This window comes from Sceloporus undulatus, chromosome 1 (genome assembly GCF_019175285.1).
Source record: "Sceloporus undulatus isolate JIND9_A2432 ecotype Alabama chromosome 1, SceUnd_v1.1, whole genome shotgun sequence".
Lineage (NCBI taxonomy): Eukaryota > Metazoa > Chordata > Lepidosauria > Squamata > Phrynosomatidae > Sceloporus > Sceloporus undulatus.
In genome coordinates, this window is record NC_056522.1 from 317,101,156 (window position 1) to 317,118,533 (window position 17,378).

Below are 17,378 nucleotides of genomic sequence, written 5' to 3' on the forward strand. Positions count from 1 at the left end.
AATGCACTTTTTTTTCTTTCCACAAGTCTCATGGTACTCCCTTTCATTACCCTCTCTTTTCTTTCTTCAGTCTATGTGCTCAGTTATTTTTCTCCTCTTTTTATTCTTCTCTGTGCTAAGAATACCATGCACCACCCACACCAATGTCCTTTTGGTGACCAGACCTTATTCTGGTTATGAAATCAATCCAACATAATTATGTGGCAAAATGTTAATAAGTGGGGACTGATCTATCTAGAATAATTATAGTTATTTACAGCAACTCAAGGGGAGGGGTTGGAGGGAATTTTAAGGTTCTGATTCCATTTGAGACTCTCAGTTTTGGCAAAGACGTGGCGAGAATACTTTGTTCCAGTTCTGTTAATAAATTTTCTGTATCATCTGAAGTTTGTTGTGGATTTCTGGTCAGAGTATTTCCAGAGCCTCACACAAAGCACACAATGCCCTTTCACAGTTAAACTGAGGAGGAAGAATGAAACCCACTACATTTTACAAGTTATTTAAAATATTAATTTAAAAGAGACAGACCACCATGCTACACCTGATCTCATGTGAGTTCATAAACTAAGAAGGATTTGGCTTGGTTAGTACATGTATGGGAGACATGGGAACTAGAACTAGAAACATCCAATGTGATGTGAAAGAGAGACTAGGCCTGTATCTACACTGCAGAATTAATGCAGTTTGACACTGCCATGGCTCAATGCTATGTGGTTTGCAGTTTTGTGAGATATTTAACCTTCTTTTTCAGAGAGCTCTGGTGCCACAACCAACTGTACATCCCAGGACTCCATAGGATGGAGCCCTGATAGTTGAAATATTATCAAATTGTGTCAATTCTGCAGTGTGGCAGCAGCCTGAGTCTCAGGATGTATGATTTATTCCACAAATTACTGCATCATCATTCAGCTAAGAAATATTTGTTTAGCCTTCTTGAGTGGCTTCTTAAAACTAAAAAAAAAGGGGGAAACTTTGGACAGCTACTGTCAGTCAGAATTGGCAATACTAGGCTAGATGGACCAATGAATGAGGCACCCTCCTATGTTCCTAAAGTTTTTCATTAACCTTACAGGACTCATGCCAGTACAGTGGGACCTTGGTATCCACTAGAGTTTGGTTCCAGGGTTTGGTTAAATACAGTGGGTTGCAAAATGGTGTTTCTCAAATAAAATGGCAAAATCAAGGTTTGCTTTTTGGAATGTGTGTATTTTCAAGCCATGGATGGTTAAATGTATGGATAAAGTATCTGTGGGTATGTATGGTTGACTGTACTGATGAGAGCTAACCTTAAAGAGATCATATGAACTTGACAATAATTGAGAAATGTTTGGAGGAGTCATGCTGATCACATTCAGAAAATATTTTGAGCACTTAACATCTCAACACAATTCCTGAACTGTATTATTCCAAAGTGAATAACCTGTAGCCCTCTAGACTGCAACATTTATGATTCCTTGTTTTTGGCTGGGGCCAATGAAAGTTTGAGTCTTATGTGTGGAGTCCCCACTCCTAATATGAATGGCTTTCATTTCTTCTTTTTCTTAAATGCACTGTATTCTCCTTTCCCACTTTTGGCTTCCAGGCACAGACAGCAGTCTGATGGAGCCTTAGTAATCAGTCGTCTTGCAGCTGAAGATGCTGGTGTCTTTACTTGTATTGCTTCCAATGGTCGGGATCAGGATCAGAGAAGAATCCAGCTCAGACCTAGAGGTACTAAAATGTGTGCACACACACACATACTGAGTTTTATTTTTACTGCTACTGCAAAATCAAAGATTAGTGCAATGTCAATTACTGAGTGTTAATTTACACCTACAGCTAGTCTGAGATGGGAACGATGTGCATGGATCCCTAGTAAATACTTTAGGCCATCACAACTTGCAACAATAAACCAGAGCAGCTGGCCATGCTGTGGTGTAAAAAAACGCCCAAACTCAGCCACTCACACAAATGAAGCTGCCCTTGTAATGGATCTGTTTTATGCAACCACTATATGAATGGCACTTGCGAATCAGCCCAACGATAAATTAGAGCAGCTTCACCAGTAATATGTTTACAGCACAAAACAACACTGGTTTAAGGGAAGAGGAGGAGGAGGACATGCAGTCAGCTCTTTTTCTGTTTCTTTTTATTATTATTATTTGCAGTTGGGGAAGTCATTTACGCCACTGATTTCAATTTGTAATGGTCATAGTCTCCTTGGAGCAAGAAAAAAAGGGTGGCTGTAGGAAGAGCTTATTTCTGTGGCCAGATGAGCTATGAGAATCCCCCTCCCCTTAAGACAAGAGTTCATTTTTTTTTTGCTGCTAGAGGAGCGCCATGAAAAGAGAAGCATTTAACTATAGGTTGATGGTTACATCACTAAGGGCTCTGGACAAAGGCTGCTATTGTGGGACATAATGTTGAGATTCCTTTCCCACACTCTACAGTAGGCTAGTGTCCAGTTAGAGGGGCCAAGTTCACACCAGCAACAGGGCTTTGGGTTATTACAACCAGTTACAGTCAGAGCTGTGTATTCAGAGAGTCCGTTCCGGCACCCTGGGCAGGATCTTCCTGAGATTGACAATGCCCTTTTCCTTCTCAGGAGAGCTGAGAATCGCTGGCCTGCTGCCCAGCCTCTCTGTGTCAGAGGGGGGGAATGCTGAGCTTCAGTGTGTTGTGACAGGAAGCAATGTGAATATAAGATGGTCAAGGTAAGGAAAACAAAAAAGGAGCCACATCATTTTTCCCTTCAATACTAGTGAAGCAATTGACTCTTAACATCTGGGGATCTTCACCATTTTTTGTGCCATGAACCCCATTAACAGTCCGCTAAAACATATGGACTGTGATTATGTGTGATCTAGTGGGGTGTCTAATAACTATAGTACCTTTCTTTTTTTTCCTTTTTTTTAAATTTTACCTTTCAAGTAGTAATGAGTGTAAACAAAAACTAAGATCCTGCATTAGGAGATGACAGAGTTCAGTCACTGCAGCTACTTCTGCTGATACTGCCTCTTAAGCCAGGCAGTGCCCCAAACAAAGAGTTTCCAAGGCATTGCAGATGGAGGTGCTGGGAAATTATGATTGCAGTGCTTTCTCAGTCATGGGGCACAGTGAGATTGGCAGCTGGAGAAATTCCCTTGTCTCAGTGTACCCTGCAACCAAGAGAGTACTGCCGTCATCATTTCCCAGCACCCCAATCTACAGCCTTGGATGTCCTTCACTTGGGGCATTGGCTGGGGTTATGTTTGGTCATAGATGACTTTAACCCAAAGGTTACGAGAGTATAAATCCAGCTTATGATCCTGTAAATATTGACCAGGATGCCAGCTGATATTTCAAGATACCTGCAAGAACTATAATGTAATATGAAAACATCTATTATATCATTTGGTGACAGTCACAAGTAATACTAACATTACTGTGGTTTGTTGCCTATATTCATAATATAGTGGTCCCTCCATATTCACTGCACTTAGGGGAGAAGGACCCCTGTGAATGTGGAAAAATCGCAAATAAAAAAAAACACTACAGTATTCTTTTTACCTGAGAGAACACCTCTCTAGGAATCTCCAGGTCCTCCAGTGCAATTCTGTGGTCAACATCTGCCAGTAGTAGTAGTAGTTGTTGTTGTTGTTGTTGTTATTAACCTTTATTTATGAAGCGCTGTAAATTTACACAGCGCTGTAATACAATCTTTTTAATTAGACAGTTCCCTGCTCTTGGGCTTACATTCTAAAAAGACATGACACAAAAGGAGAAGGGAGTGGTGGAGGGAAAGGGGATGAGGTCCAGCAGTCACTCTTTACCTCTGAGGCCTGGACCAAGGCAGATGGGCTGGAGGGAGGGCTTGGCTTCATAATGGATGGTTCATCTTCTTCCAGGGAAAATACATACTCTCAAGTAGGATAATACATATACAGTACATAGCAATACAGGCACCAAAAGAACATCAAATAGTAAGCGACAATTATGCAATGCCTGGGAAGGCTTCTCTGAACAGGATGGTTTTCAACTCCGTTTTGAAGCTGGTTAAAGAAGTGATGGCTCTTGCTTGTGGGGGAAGAAGGTTCCAGGAGTGAGGGACAGCAAGTGAAAAGGGGCGAATCCGGGATGGGGCAGAGGAAATCCTGGGCTGAGACAGCAGACCTTGACTACCAGAACGGAGGGCCCGAGTGGGAAGGTCTGATAAGTAAGGAGGGGCCAGTCCATGGAGGGCTTTAAATGTCGACAGCAGGAGCTTATACTGAATATGGAAAGGGAGGGGGAGCCAGTGAAGGGATGCCAAGACAGGAGAGATATGGTCAGAGCGCTAGGCAGTAGTGATAATGTGTGCAGCTGAATGCTGGACAGAGATTAAAGGACGGAGGTGAGAAAGAGGAAGCCCAGCCAGGAGAACATTACAGTAATCAAGTCGTGAGATCACTAGGGCATGGACCAGGATCTTGGCAATGCATGCAGAGAGATAAGGTTGGATTTTGGCAATATTGTACAAAAAGAATCTACAAGCCTTGGCTGTGGTCTGGATCTGAGGGATACACGACAGAGAAGAATCAAAGATAAAACCAAGACTGCGGGCTTGCTGGACTGGTTGAATAGAAGTGTTGCACACAGAGACAAAAAAGGAGTGTTGAAGGGTGGACTTAGGAGGAAAGACAAGAAGCTCCGTCTTGGACATGTTGAGCTTCAAACGCCAATGGCGCATCCACTGCAAGACAGCTGTGAGACAAGACGAGACTTGCTGTTCAAGCCTTGGAGAAAGGTCAGGGGTGGAAAGATACAGCTGGGTGTCATCGGCATACAGGTGGTAGGAAAAACCAAAAGAGCTCATGAGTTTTCCTAAGGACAGTGTGTAGAGAGAAAACAGAAGGGGACCCAGAACAGAGCCCTGGGGAACTATAACATCACTATAACATCATTCTGGAGGACTTACAAATGCCTAGAGAACTTTTTCTCTAGGAACTTTTATGACCTCCAGCACAATTCTGTAGTCAGCTTCTGGCAGAGTTGAGCTGGAGGACCTAGAGATTCCTAAAGAGAAGATATTAATCAAAATCAGAAATAATCAAATCCACAAAAGTCAAAGCTGCAAACGTGGAGGGCTAACTGTAGAAGCAAATGCTAAATTTCAATTAGCGAGGTTAATGAAAATAATGATTTAATTTTTCTTTCAGGTCCATGGGCCCCCTGAAATCTGCCCACAGGCCCCCTTGATCTGTGGATTCCAAGTTATGAACCCTTGACCTAGAAAGTAGTCTGTTGAAACCAAGTTTACTTTATTCATTAAGCCCTGACACAGTTCATAGAAATGTGTTTCTTGTAAGACTTTATTAATGTGGCTTGTTAAAAGTTTACATTCCTTCTAGTGGAGCATGAATTGGTTGAGAAGAGTCTCAGTTTCAAAGGGCAAGACATAAACATTATGTATTTTGACCCAGGAATGGGGTTCCAGTGAGAGCAGACGGTTATCACATCCAGCTGTCTCCAGATGGAAGCCTGGTCCTAAAGAATGTGCAGAGCAGCGATGAGGGCTCCTACACCTGCAATGCTTACAGTGGCAGTAATTCTGTCAGTGCCAGCACAGATGTGAAAGTCATCAGGAGGCAGCCAGAAGGTGGGTGTACTCTAGTCCTTCTACCTAAGCTTGTCAACCCCTACAGCAGTGATGGTGAACCTTTTACAGACCGAGTGCCCAAACTGCAACCCAGACCCCACTTATTTATTGCAAAGTGCCACGTCCCTCTGGCTTTCTAGTAAGAAACTCTGACAAACTCTGTGCTAGGGCAACAGCATGCGTGCCCACAGAGAGGGCTCTGAGTGCCACCTCTGGCACGCGTGCCATAGGTTCGCCATCACTGCCCTAGAGGAACTTGTGCCCTCCCTAGATGTTGTTGGACTGTCTCATCATCCCTTACCATGGAACACACAGGCTGGAGCTGGTGGGAATTCAAGATCTTGAGGGCTACCATTTTCCCACTTTTGCTATAATCTTACACTTCCATCTAGAAAACAATGAGCCCATGATAGGCCCAGTCTCAGCTTTAGCCTAGCTATAGTTGTCCGCAAGAGTTGCACTGACGTGTGTGCGTATATGCCTTTAAGTCTCCTGTCAACTTATGACAACCTTATAAATTTCATAGAATTTTCTTAGGGAAGGAATATTCACAAGTGTTTTTGCCAGTTCCTTTCTCTGAACTATAATATTCATTGATCTCCCATCTGGCATTACCAATCTCTCTCTTTCCCTGACCTCTAAACTGGCTTCAAGGTGTTGGTGATGACATTTAAAGCCCTAAACAGCTACAGACCTCAATACTTGAAGAAGCACTTCTCCCTATAACTGCCTAAAAACTGAGGTGTGCATGAAAGGCCATCTTTTGTGCCCTACCAGTGAGGGGCAATATGAAGAAAGAGGAGATGTGGGACAGGGCCTTCTTCATGAAGGGCCAAGTGGCACGAATGTTGTTTTCATCCAGTTTCCAAGACAAAACATGGCTTTTAATTAAAGTCTTTGAGGGCTGTTGTAGTTTTTAAAGTAGTTTCAACTGTTTTAATATGTTTCAGTTATTCATTGTTTAAATCTGGACATGTTTTAAATGTTTACATTATATGTCACCCTGAGATCCCATAATAAAGGGAAGGACTGAAATATTTTCATAAATCAAATTAAGCTTTTTCTCATAAGATATGTGCTTCGATAGCCCCGTGATCCAGCTGTATTTTGATAAATTCTTAGAAGCCAACATGGGTTGCAGAGGCTGATGACCTATAAAACACTGGAAAAGGTAGTTATGTAAATATGGCATAGACCCAGACATGTGGAAGGATGAAAACAGTGGGTGAAAAGGTCTGTGTTTCTTACGAAAACCAAAAATCAAAAGATAAGCTCTGGCAGCTAAGATCAACTAAGAGCAAATTCCCTTTATCCCACTGTATTCTTAAAAACCCTTCCTGTGTGCTCTTTTTGGGATGCTCCAGATCTTGTTGAGATGTTGTGAAGTCAGTGACACTACTATCAGTCAAATTGGTAATGATTTGCACTTTGTAAAAATGGGATTTAAGCACAGCTGGCTTTCTCTGAATTTACGTTAAGTAGGGTGAAAGGTGCTTTCTTGCATGTGGAGAAAAATGCAGTTTGTGCCAAGTGCCTTTGTTTCTTTAAATACTACAGGCTTAAACAGAACAATGTGTTCAAAGGAGGGCTCTACCAGTTTTAAGTTACTGAGCCTTATCAGTAACTTCAGTCAAGAGTTCACTGTTATAAAGGTGTTCTTATTTAAAGATTTGTATGCAAAGGGACCTTTGAGACTAATTGAAAGAAAGAAGCTGGTAGCATGAGCTTTTGTAGAATACAGTCTACTTTCTCAGATGCTACTTAACAACTTGTAATTGCCTTTAGCGAGGGATAGCATCTGCTGTGTGATTTATCATCCAGGGCATCTCTTCTCTCCAATAATGGCAATAGTTCCCTCAAACTCTCATGTTACGTTACTGTTGGTTTGCTAATTGTGATTTCTGCTTTGGGATTTCTTCCATGATGATGTTTCATATTAAATATATTTGCTTTACCTACATACAGCACAGAGAATCTGTCTCATATTATATATGCCCCTCCTGGAATGTAAATTTATGCGCTTTTATGTTTTATGTGCTTGTGAAAGATTGTTTGCAAAATGTGTTCCGGAGTCACCTAACCTCTGTCCTCCTCTTCTTCCAGTACCTGCACCTCTTCCAGTGGACCCAAGCAGGGAATGTGTTGACCAACCCCATCTTGCCAACTGTGACCTGATTCTACAGGCCCAACTCTGCAATAATGAGTATTATTCTAGCTTTTGCTGTGCCAGCTGTTTGCGCCACCATGGCTGAAGCTCTGTCTCCCCTCCATCTGATGCTGCTCCAGAAGAAAGAAATTTATTATCCAGAAATGATTTCTATGGAAGCTATCTCAGATTTGTATACCCAAGAACATACATGGAGAAGGCAAAATGCCCAGTATGAAAGCAGATAGAAGAACAGTTGGCAAATGGCTTCTGTAACTTTTTGCAATAGTAACATCTGATTTTTTAAAAACAGCTGGATGATGTGCTCATTTAATGAAGCAACAAGTGACTGGCTCTCTCAGAAGCAATATGGACAGAAGTCAAAAGAAAGAGAAAAAGGTATCTTAACCCATAAATGCAAACAATAAAGAACACAAGAGTTTTGTCCTTTCCAGAAGAGATGGACCACATTTCTGTGGAAACTGGCACCCTGACCTTAAATCTTTTTCCTGCATGCTTATCTCAAGTGTCACATAATGCTTTTCAGAACTAAAAGCAGACAAGTGGCTTTGTTCCACAACAAGAGCAGACAATTGCTAACAAAGAGTCTCAGCAGCACTCAGTGTTTAGAAATAGTTGAAACTACAAGGGACCCAATAATTTGCTGAAGTACATAGGAAAAGTGGGAGAGTCTTGCACTTTAGAGATCCTTGCGATACTTCGTCTTGCAATAAGTCTTACGAAGTGAAACTTCTATGTCTCTTCTATTGTCACCTTACTGGTGGGGGCTTTTTAAGGGCAATCCTATGCATATTTATTTAGAAAATCTCCTAAACAACAAAATATGACATGTTGTGCAAGTCCTAGAATTCCTCAGACACATGAATACCACTGTATGAGGATTTCCTTGAAATCTTGGCAAGACAAGCCTTACATCTTTGTTCATCTTCAGGTTAATCACTATCAGATAAACCTAATGTGTAGCATCTAAGGATGAGCTCTGAAGCCAAAAAAGGTCAGGCAAGGTAATGGGAGTTCTTACTTAAAGGTCAAAGCAGCCAGTTTTACTGACCTTTTGTAAACAGTTTCTGAAACTGGTGGGGAGAACAGCAGAGATTCCAAATGAAGCATGTGCAATTTTGTGTGAAGCACAACACGCTTTTTCAGGAACCACAGAATAAGAATGTCACAGGCCATGAGGAAGAAATTACGAGAAGTGCAGTTCTTACTTTTAATCACAGAAGAAACAATTGTCTAAAGTGTATGCATTCTGGTTGAGCAATTATAACTGAACTAGTAAGGATGTGGGGTGCAAATACTTAGTCCTGTTTACTTACATTAACTTTCCTTTCCACATACAGAGGCAGTACCAGCTGCATATGCGCTTTTCCCACCCAGGATTGATGCATAGGTGCTAGTCACAATTCAACAAGATTCTGTTTGCTGACCATCAAGGATACCTTTCCATTAATTTAGTAATCTTGTTGCTTAATAGTCTACAAAACAGTAAGTGAGGAGAATTTACAATGCAGCAGACCACCAAGAAAATCCAAGGCTATGGCTGCCATAGCAACTAGACGAAAGGTTTCCATGTTAGGTTTCCTACAGAAGACAAGGAAGGAAGCAACCCCACCTGAGTTGATGCATGTGTCATGTAGCTACAAGTGGCAGCATCCAGCCTGCTCCAGATAGTAATTGTGATGTCCACATCTCCAGGGGATTCCACATAATAGACAGCTACCTCTACACCACCCTGAATATCAACTTCATGGTTGATTATAGTCCTGCTGCTTTCTTTTCATCATTAACTTACAGGATGCACATGTTGACCTACAATTGCTCTTCATTTCCTCATAGGCATCAGGTCTTATAAATATAGGATTCATCTGTTTTATAAATCTTATAAATCATCCAAATGCACACAGTAGGTCTGTTTTACTGGTTACTGCATTAATCTGTGACTAACTACAATTACACCCACATTATACACTAGCTGCTTTTTTATGCAATCAGGCTTTATATACAAATAAGAAAGTCAATTCCCATATAACAAGCACCACAGGCACGTTCTCTTTTGAGTCTCATGTGATAAAAATAAGTCCTTCAAAAATGTTTATATAGACAACTATTCACAGAAGATTAAACTGAGTTTTCCCAAGTTATTACTATACCCATATCTAATTCTGTTTAGACAGACACAAACTGTATCTATCATTTAATGATACTCAGAGGCTGTGCAGACTAACACATAACGCAGTGCAGAAGGAGCACTGTAAAGCCATGGTGCCACAGCTGTTGCATCATTTGCAGGGTACAAAAAGGAGCTCGTTTTTGCACCCTGCAAAGGCCAGATTGGTGCTCGGCCCTGATTTGGCAGTAAAAGAGGCAGTTTGCATAGCCCCAAAATGGAGTAATTTGTCAGAAAAGTAACAAAGCAGTTCAAAAAACTGTTGGGATTTTTAACACAACACCATTTAAAACCACAACTGAAACTCATTTGGTTCAGCAGACAGACTGTACAAATAGCTTCTCTTCCCAAACAACAACCTAACTTGGCCAAGATCCAATAGTACCATGGTAGAACATACATGTCCACTACCTTGTACTTCTGCTTCTAGCATGATTCTCAGTAGCACCAGGTGCACTCCTGTAACCAGTTAGTGCTGTCAGGGGGCATAGGGAACCTGAGTAGTGGCCAAATGCAGTTGTGCAGTCAGGAGAAAGGAACAGTCATTGCCATTCTAGGTCTCCAGCGAGTCCTCAGAATGTTCTTTACTGCACACTGGATGTATGTGGGGGGGACAGCTTTTCCTTCCTCTTGACTGCACAACTGCATAGCCAGGTGCTGCCCAGGTACTTTTCACCCTCTCCCAGCCAGTAATTGACCAGAGTACATTCTGGCATCCTCAGACACTGTACTGTGGTGGAACCAGAAGTCTGGTGTATTGTATTGGTTGTGAGAATGCAAACTGGTACCTTCAAATTGCTGTTGCATTAGAAAGGACATTGTACAATAAAACACTGAATACCTTCTGCAGCATCTCTAGAAGTCCACCTACAGAATTACTGAGCTTCAGGATTCTTGCACTTTTTTCAGAAACTGGAATTAGCACCCATGATCATTTATGCCAAGACACTACCTGTAGGCATGTTCACACATCTCAAGGCAAAATTGGCTGAGATCGTCCAGCTCTTTCATTATAATCTGCAGATTTAACCAAGTTATTTGGTAAAAGAGAAGAAAAAACATAGTGAAGTCCCCTCCTGTTCATGTATAGCCTTTCCCCCCTCAGTATCATCGTACACTTTAAGAGTAGCTTCAATTTGCACTGAAGAGCATTTTATCAATTGCCCCTATTTAAATGACAGTATTTAGTAGGAAGCTTTCAACAGAATCCATCATGGACAATGGGGAACAAAAACAGTATGATCTTACAAAATAGGGATAAAACCCAAATGATGCTAACAGTAATGTTAGCCCTCCCCCCACCGTCAGCCCCTCTCTGACACCACAAATCAGCAACGACAGTGTGCCATAGTAAATTTTTAGTGCATGTGGAACTACAACAGGGAAAGGATTGCCTATTTTCATTAGCAGAAATGCCACTGTTCACAGAACTGCCTTTCACTGCAACAGGAACTACTAGGTCACATAGTTTTCAACAAAAAAATTAATTTTATTTCAACCATAGCAAAGAACAACAGAAAAGAACAACAGACCAAACATGATAGGTTGTATCTGCTCATATTCATAATTCATTTTCCTTGGAAGAGGAAAGAAAGAAAGTTTATCCTATCAAAACCAGAGCTGTTGATGGAGCTTTTGGGATCAAATTTTGCCCCCCCAAACCATTTGCAGCAGTGAGTAGGGAGCCTACAGCTGTTCAAATATTGATGGACTACAGCCCCCACCAGGCTGATGGCAGCTGGAGCCCAAAATCTAGAAGGCTAGTTTTCCCACTACTGTTTCACAGAAACTGCACAAATTTGACATAAGGAAACATGCTTTTTTCCAAGCAGTGATACCCACTATGAGCCTCAACCATAATGGGCTGGATGGTAACCTTAGACAAACTACTCCAAAGTGGTATATGGAACCAGAGGTGACCATTCTAGGACCAGCCCACTATATGCTTATATTTTTAGAAAGCAAGAAGTGAGGACAAGAGATGTGATAGATTTGTACACACCAGTAGGACACCGTCACACAAGTACTTCCATTTGCACTAGTTATGTTTTATTGTTGTGTGCCTCCAAGTCATTTTTTTACTTATGGCAACCCTATCACAGGGTTTTCTCGGCAAACTTCTTTAGAAGGGGTTTGCCATTGCCATCCTCTGAGGCTGAGAGAGAGTGACTTGCACAAGGTCACCCAGTGGGTTTCCATAGCTCAGCTGGAATTCAAACCATGGTCTCCAGGTCTCAGTCCAAGGCTCAAACCACTATACCATGCTGTCTCTCAGTTGTGGTTTAGTAGACCACATATTCTTTTGCTACGCTAACCTACTAGAATATAAGAGAGCATAACCATCACTATTCCCAGTTATGCAGTTGGGAACAATCTTAAACTATGGCCATGTCATGTGTCCCAGACTATTCCCAAATCCTTTTCTTGCTACAACCACAAACTGGGCCCTGTCTCTGCATTATTTCCAGGATGATAAGGTATATGGAAGAATCTGTACAGCAGAGCTAGGGAACATGAATGGATTCAAAATACCGGAAAAGAGATCCCACCCAATCATTAGGAAGAACGTCATGGTGGTAAAAGCTGTTTGATAGTGGTATACACTGATTTGCAGTATGGAGGTGTCTCCTTCTTTAGAATTTTTTTTAAACAGAGGCTGGGTGGTCATCGATCAAGGATACTTTGATTATGTATTCCTGCATGGCAGAAGGGGACTGGACTGGATTGCCCTTGCGGTCTCTTCCAACTCTTATGATTTCATGTGGTCTTCCAAATTTTGTAGGACTGCAGCTCCCATGACTGCCAATGAAAGCTGCAATCCAACATCTGGAGAACCATATATTCTTTATTCCTCCATTGAGCAAGCACAAAATGATTTTCAGACCCATTTCTGAACAGTGTGATGACAAACACCAATCATAAGATTAGGGTATGGTGGATGAACAGCCATTCAAACAGCATGTAGAAACCTAAAGATGGCAGAAGGGCAAACTTTCAAAACTCTTTAAGTTCTTACTTTTAAGTAATTCACTTCTTAAAAACGTACAAATGGGCACTTATATGCTGCCCTAGGTTTGGAAGGTCAGATGTGAGGCAGATGACCTTGTGTTGAAAGAAGACTTAACACCAGGAAAAGGACAAGGAAGCCTGCTGGGAAAGCCACATCGTCTACTACCAACATTTATTTCTGTTAAAGCAGATTATAAATCATCAGTACAAATATATAACTTACATTTGCTTGTAAGGCCAAGTTTTAAGAGTAAAATTTAAAATGAGATTGATTTGCCAGAGGAAAAACGTGAAACAGCTGCAGTCTAGTCACATATTTTCACATAAAATGATGGGGGAAAGCTTTTTTTAAAAAAAGTAAAACCTAGTCAATGCACATAAAATGGGTTCCTAAGTTGACCTGATTGTAGATTTGATTACAGTTGCTCTCACAGTAGTGTTAAAACCAATTTAAGACAAAGAAACTGCAGCAGTACATGAAAGAACCTATATGTACTCTAATATTGACTACTATGATTTATTTTTTAAAAAAATACCAATTGTTTTTAAACCAAGACAATATTGTTCTTAAACTACTCTATAGTGATTTTTAATTGGTCATGACTCATGATTGTTGTTGCAATATGCTACTTACAATGAACGTACAAGAACAAGCTAGGAACTCTGCTCCCCACTCTACTCCCATGATACTGACTGTAAGAATCAGTGATAAATCAATCTTATGTACAATTTTACATCCACCCCCCCGTTATAACTTTGGCAAGATTACTTACAACTCATTCAGCGTTTGATATCTAGAACTATTCAAAATAATGTAAAATGCATAAAAATAAAGATTTTGGCTTTATTTTATGTATAATAATTGTGTCACTCAAAATGGAAGCTCATCCTTTTCCACTGACAGCATATGCTGAGCAGTTCTCACATTTCCCCCCTTCGGCCCATTCACCACTACGCCTCTGTCCCCGTAACTGCTCTCTTCTCCTCAGGGGGATGAGTCACTTACAGGAAGGTAGATACATTTTAAAGATAGTGGTAAGTTGTTTCTATTTTGTCTTAAGAGGTCTTCTGAAGTTCTTGTGAATCAAAGGTTTCAGAGCTCACTTCCCATCTAATCAAATTCCCAAGCAGGAAGGCAAGTAGTACAGGGTACATTTCCTAGATTATTTCACAATTGCTCTGGGGCTGGGAGCCTCTTCCCATGATTGCTCCCTTTCTGTAAATCCTGCTCTGTTTCCACTGGGACACCAGCACTTGGACAATGCTGCTCAGAAGTCCCCTCTGACCTCATATCCCCATACATCCAATCCCAACACACATACATACACATGAAGGACAAGCCACAGGACTGCTTAAAGTTCAATCTCAAAAGTCTTCTGTAATTCACTTGAGAAAGGATTAGTTGGAGATGGGTTGGTACGCTGCTTTGATTTGCTTTCCAGTGCTGCCCACTGTGCTTCAAATGGGTCAACCTGCTGGGCAGCTGCAGATGGCAGTACATGCTTGTCCTCTGTAGACCATTTGGCAGTGTCCACCCCATTGAAAGCGGCTGAGCCATTGAGCTGCTGGGCAGGAGGTTTAAAGAAAGGGCTGGTGGTAGCATTGTTAGTTTCATACTGAGGAAATGTCTGTTGTTTTATAAGACTAGGTGATTGATGAGAGTGGGATACTTGTGTGTGACTCGCAGTGCCGAAGACATTGGCTACCATTTGGGAAGGGGTGATTCCAACCACTGGGACACTGGGAGCAGAATAGGGCATTCCATTTGTTACAGTATAGGGCTGAGAAGGAATAAATGCAGGCTGCATGGGCTGCACCACACCAACAGGTACTGGCTGAGATGCAATAAAAGTGTTGACTGGAAATGTTGGTGCTGCCTGAGAAACTGCAGCTGGAGGCTGCAGGAGTGGCTGAGGAGCTGGAGGTTGTGATTGTGGCTGTGGCTGCTGTGATCGGACAGTTTTAGATACCTCTTCCAGCCAACGGTCTGCTTCTGAAGGAGTGCGTCTGTGGTTTGCCTGGAACAGATTTGGTGAGGCTGCTCCTGAATTAGTACTCCACTCAGTACCTGTGAAGGAAAATGGATGTTAGGGTAAAAGATCAGAGGTACACTTTTCACCCCATTCATAAGGGATGTAAGGGAGATTCCTAACATAGCTTCAAGCTTATAACCCTAATTGGTCAGGATAGTTTTGCAGTTGAGATAGACGATTTCATCACTGCAATTAATGCAGAAAATTTGTTTAATTGAACAAAGGCAAAGGTAAATATGCAGTTATGGCTACTGAAGTATTGTCAAGAGAAAACTTTGGAATTTGGACCTCACACTACAAATGAAAAGAAGACATTTACAGGGTCTTCACATTCAAGAAGCTCTCTGTGGCTACAGGAATTAACAAGTATGATGACACTGAGGCCAAGGTTTTCAGGCAATGGCAAATTTACCCATTTCAGTTTGAAACTAAAACATAAGCAAGTGTACTCTTCAATCATCAAACTAGATTAATATACTACATGTACAAAATATTAACACTGTCTTTCATATATGCACCCTGCCATGCAAAACTGACAATTTTCAAAGAAGTGGTACTGTAAGTTTGAAACTGTACTTACTGACAGCTTGTTGCTTTCATTCTTTCCTGTACTTCAGCTCTACTCTTTTCTACACAGTTCATTCTGTTAACCTCTCTCTAATAATTCTGCAATGTTCAATGTTCAATGCAATGTTTCAATTCATTATTCATTTCAATACAATGCACTTTTCATCTGGAATCTGCCTTATTCACACCAACCCACATACTTGCCAGCTTCCCCACTGAGAATATACACAAACGTCTTCTCCTAAGCTTTTCCTTTACTTGTATCTACAATGGCATTTTATCCTACTCCCCCCACCATACTCTGACTTAAGCAAGAGTCTTAAAGCTGTTGCATCTTTTTTTCAACAAGGAACAGATATTACAGCTTTGTGACAGAGTACATAGGTTTCAGATAAAAAAGCTTGATTTAATCCTAGCCTTCTGATTTATGCTACCCAAGGTCACCCTACAGGGCCATGCAAAACCTAGTTTCAGCCTGGACATCAGGTACTTAGATAGATGGCACTTGGCTACTGTGATGTTAAATGAAGGTCATGAAAGCATTTCAGGGTAGCTACAGAAATTATCAGACCACAAGGGTTCTGTAAATTTGGCTTCACTTCTCAGCTAGTCATTATGTGTATAGCGGGCCCTTGGTATTCGCTTGGGTTTTGTTCCAGGACCCCACTGTGGATATCAAAATCCATGGATGCTCAAGTCCCATGAAATACAATGTTGCAGTAAAATGGTGTCCCTTATATAAAATGACAAAATCACAATTTTCTTTGTGGAATTCATATATTTTTCAGTATTTCCAAGCCATGGATGGTTGAATCCGTGCATAAGGAATCTGTGGATATGGAGGGCTGACTGTATTCATTAGCCTGTCCCTTCACCCAAGTTCTCTGCAGATACCAGACGATCTGGAGAGGAGGGAGGTCTCACATTGCATTGGGACTAGAAGTAGGCAGAAGCAGCAGAAGTCTCATGCTGCTACCATTTGATCTAAAACCACCTCAATGAATAGCAGCGTGGCTTCCGCGTAAACGATGCTGCATATGTGGGCATGCTCATATGGAGCAGGCACACTGTAGTTAATTGTTTAAAATCAAAGCTATCCTGGTTACTGAAAATTTTTGCTCTTGCTATAAGTACATCAATTTTAAGCCATCTAAAAAACCTCACCCACCCAGAGAGAAATAAAAGCAAAAAGATGTACCTCAAGTACCTCAACCAACTGCTTGTCTCTTACACAATTCATTTCATTGCTTTTCTTCAAACAAGTTACAGCTTTATTATTATTATTTTTTAAAAGCCACCTAAGAAATGTTTTGCTAGCTCAGAAAAAGATTTGCACACGTTTCAAATCTCTAAAGGCAACACACAGGATCTGTGTCCAATCTTACCAGAAAGAGGAACTGCAGCTCCAGTTTTAGCAGCAGCTGGAGCAGCAGGGGCATTAGCCCAAGGATTGGTTTCACGAACAGGTATTGCTGGGGGTGCTACAGTAGTTTGAACTGGTTTAGCAGCAAGCACACTGAAGGCAGAGGCAGTGCCATTAACTAAAATGGGAGCAGACAACATCAATGCTGTTAATTCATGCAAAGCATGCAGATGACTGGGATGTTAAAACAAATGCACAGTTACGGCCAACATGCAACACACACCAACTTGGTTATACTTTCTCAGTATTAATCTACAGACATTTTCAACAGTACCTTTGATTCAGTAAATATTTGTTGTCATGGGGTCTTTTAAGATAAATGGGCAGTTTTTCACTAGCAACAGAGCAGAATACTGCTAAAATGACTTCCACATGTAGCATTGGAAAATCAAAACTAGTAATTACACTGTAATCGT

General features: G+C 41.2%; 2 protein-coding genes across 12 annotated transcripts in view; one reads left to right on the top strand and one right to left on the bottom strand.

Moving 5' to 3' along the window:
* Window positions 1-12,058, top strand: part of PAPLN (papilin, proteoglycan like sulfated glycoprotein) — a 90,985-nt gene extending 78,927 nt beyond the window's left edge. For all 3 annotated transcript variants that reach the window (XM_042446920.1, XM_042446922.1, XM_042446921.1), the window contains 4 exons: window positions 1,583-1,710; window positions 2,585-2,693; window positions 5,421-5,596; window positions 7,700-12,058. In XM_042446920.1, the coding sequence (XP_042302854.1) occupies window positions 1,583-1,710; window positions 2,585-2,693; window positions 5,421-5,596; window positions 7,700-7,848 (562 nt within the window). In that variant the 3' untranslated portion in view covers window positions 7,849-12,058. The remainder of the gene's footprint in view (window positions 1-1,582; window positions 1,711-2,584; window positions 2,694-5,420; window positions 5,597-7,699) is intronic.
* A 1,036-nt stretch (window positions 12,059-13,094) lies between these two features.
* The window catches only part of NUMB (NUMB endocytic adaptor protein), a 98,803-nt gene continuing 94,519 nt past the window's right edge, over window positions 13,095-17,378 (bottom strand). For 6 of the 9 annotated variants that reach the window (XM_042446925.1, XM_042446924.1, XM_042446928.1 and 3 more), the window contains 2 exons: window positions 16,925-17,080; window positions 13,095-15,007 (listed from right to left, as the gene is read on the bottom strand). In XM_042446925.1, coding sequence (XP_042302859.1) covers window positions 14,292-15,007; window positions 16,925-17,080 — 872 coding nt within the window. In that variant the 3' untranslated portion in view covers window positions 13,095-14,291. The remainder of the gene's footprint in view (window positions 15,008-16,924; window positions 17,081-17,378) is intronic. The other 3 variants (XM_042446932.1, XM_042446931.1, XM_042446930.1) reach the window with 1 other exon arrangement.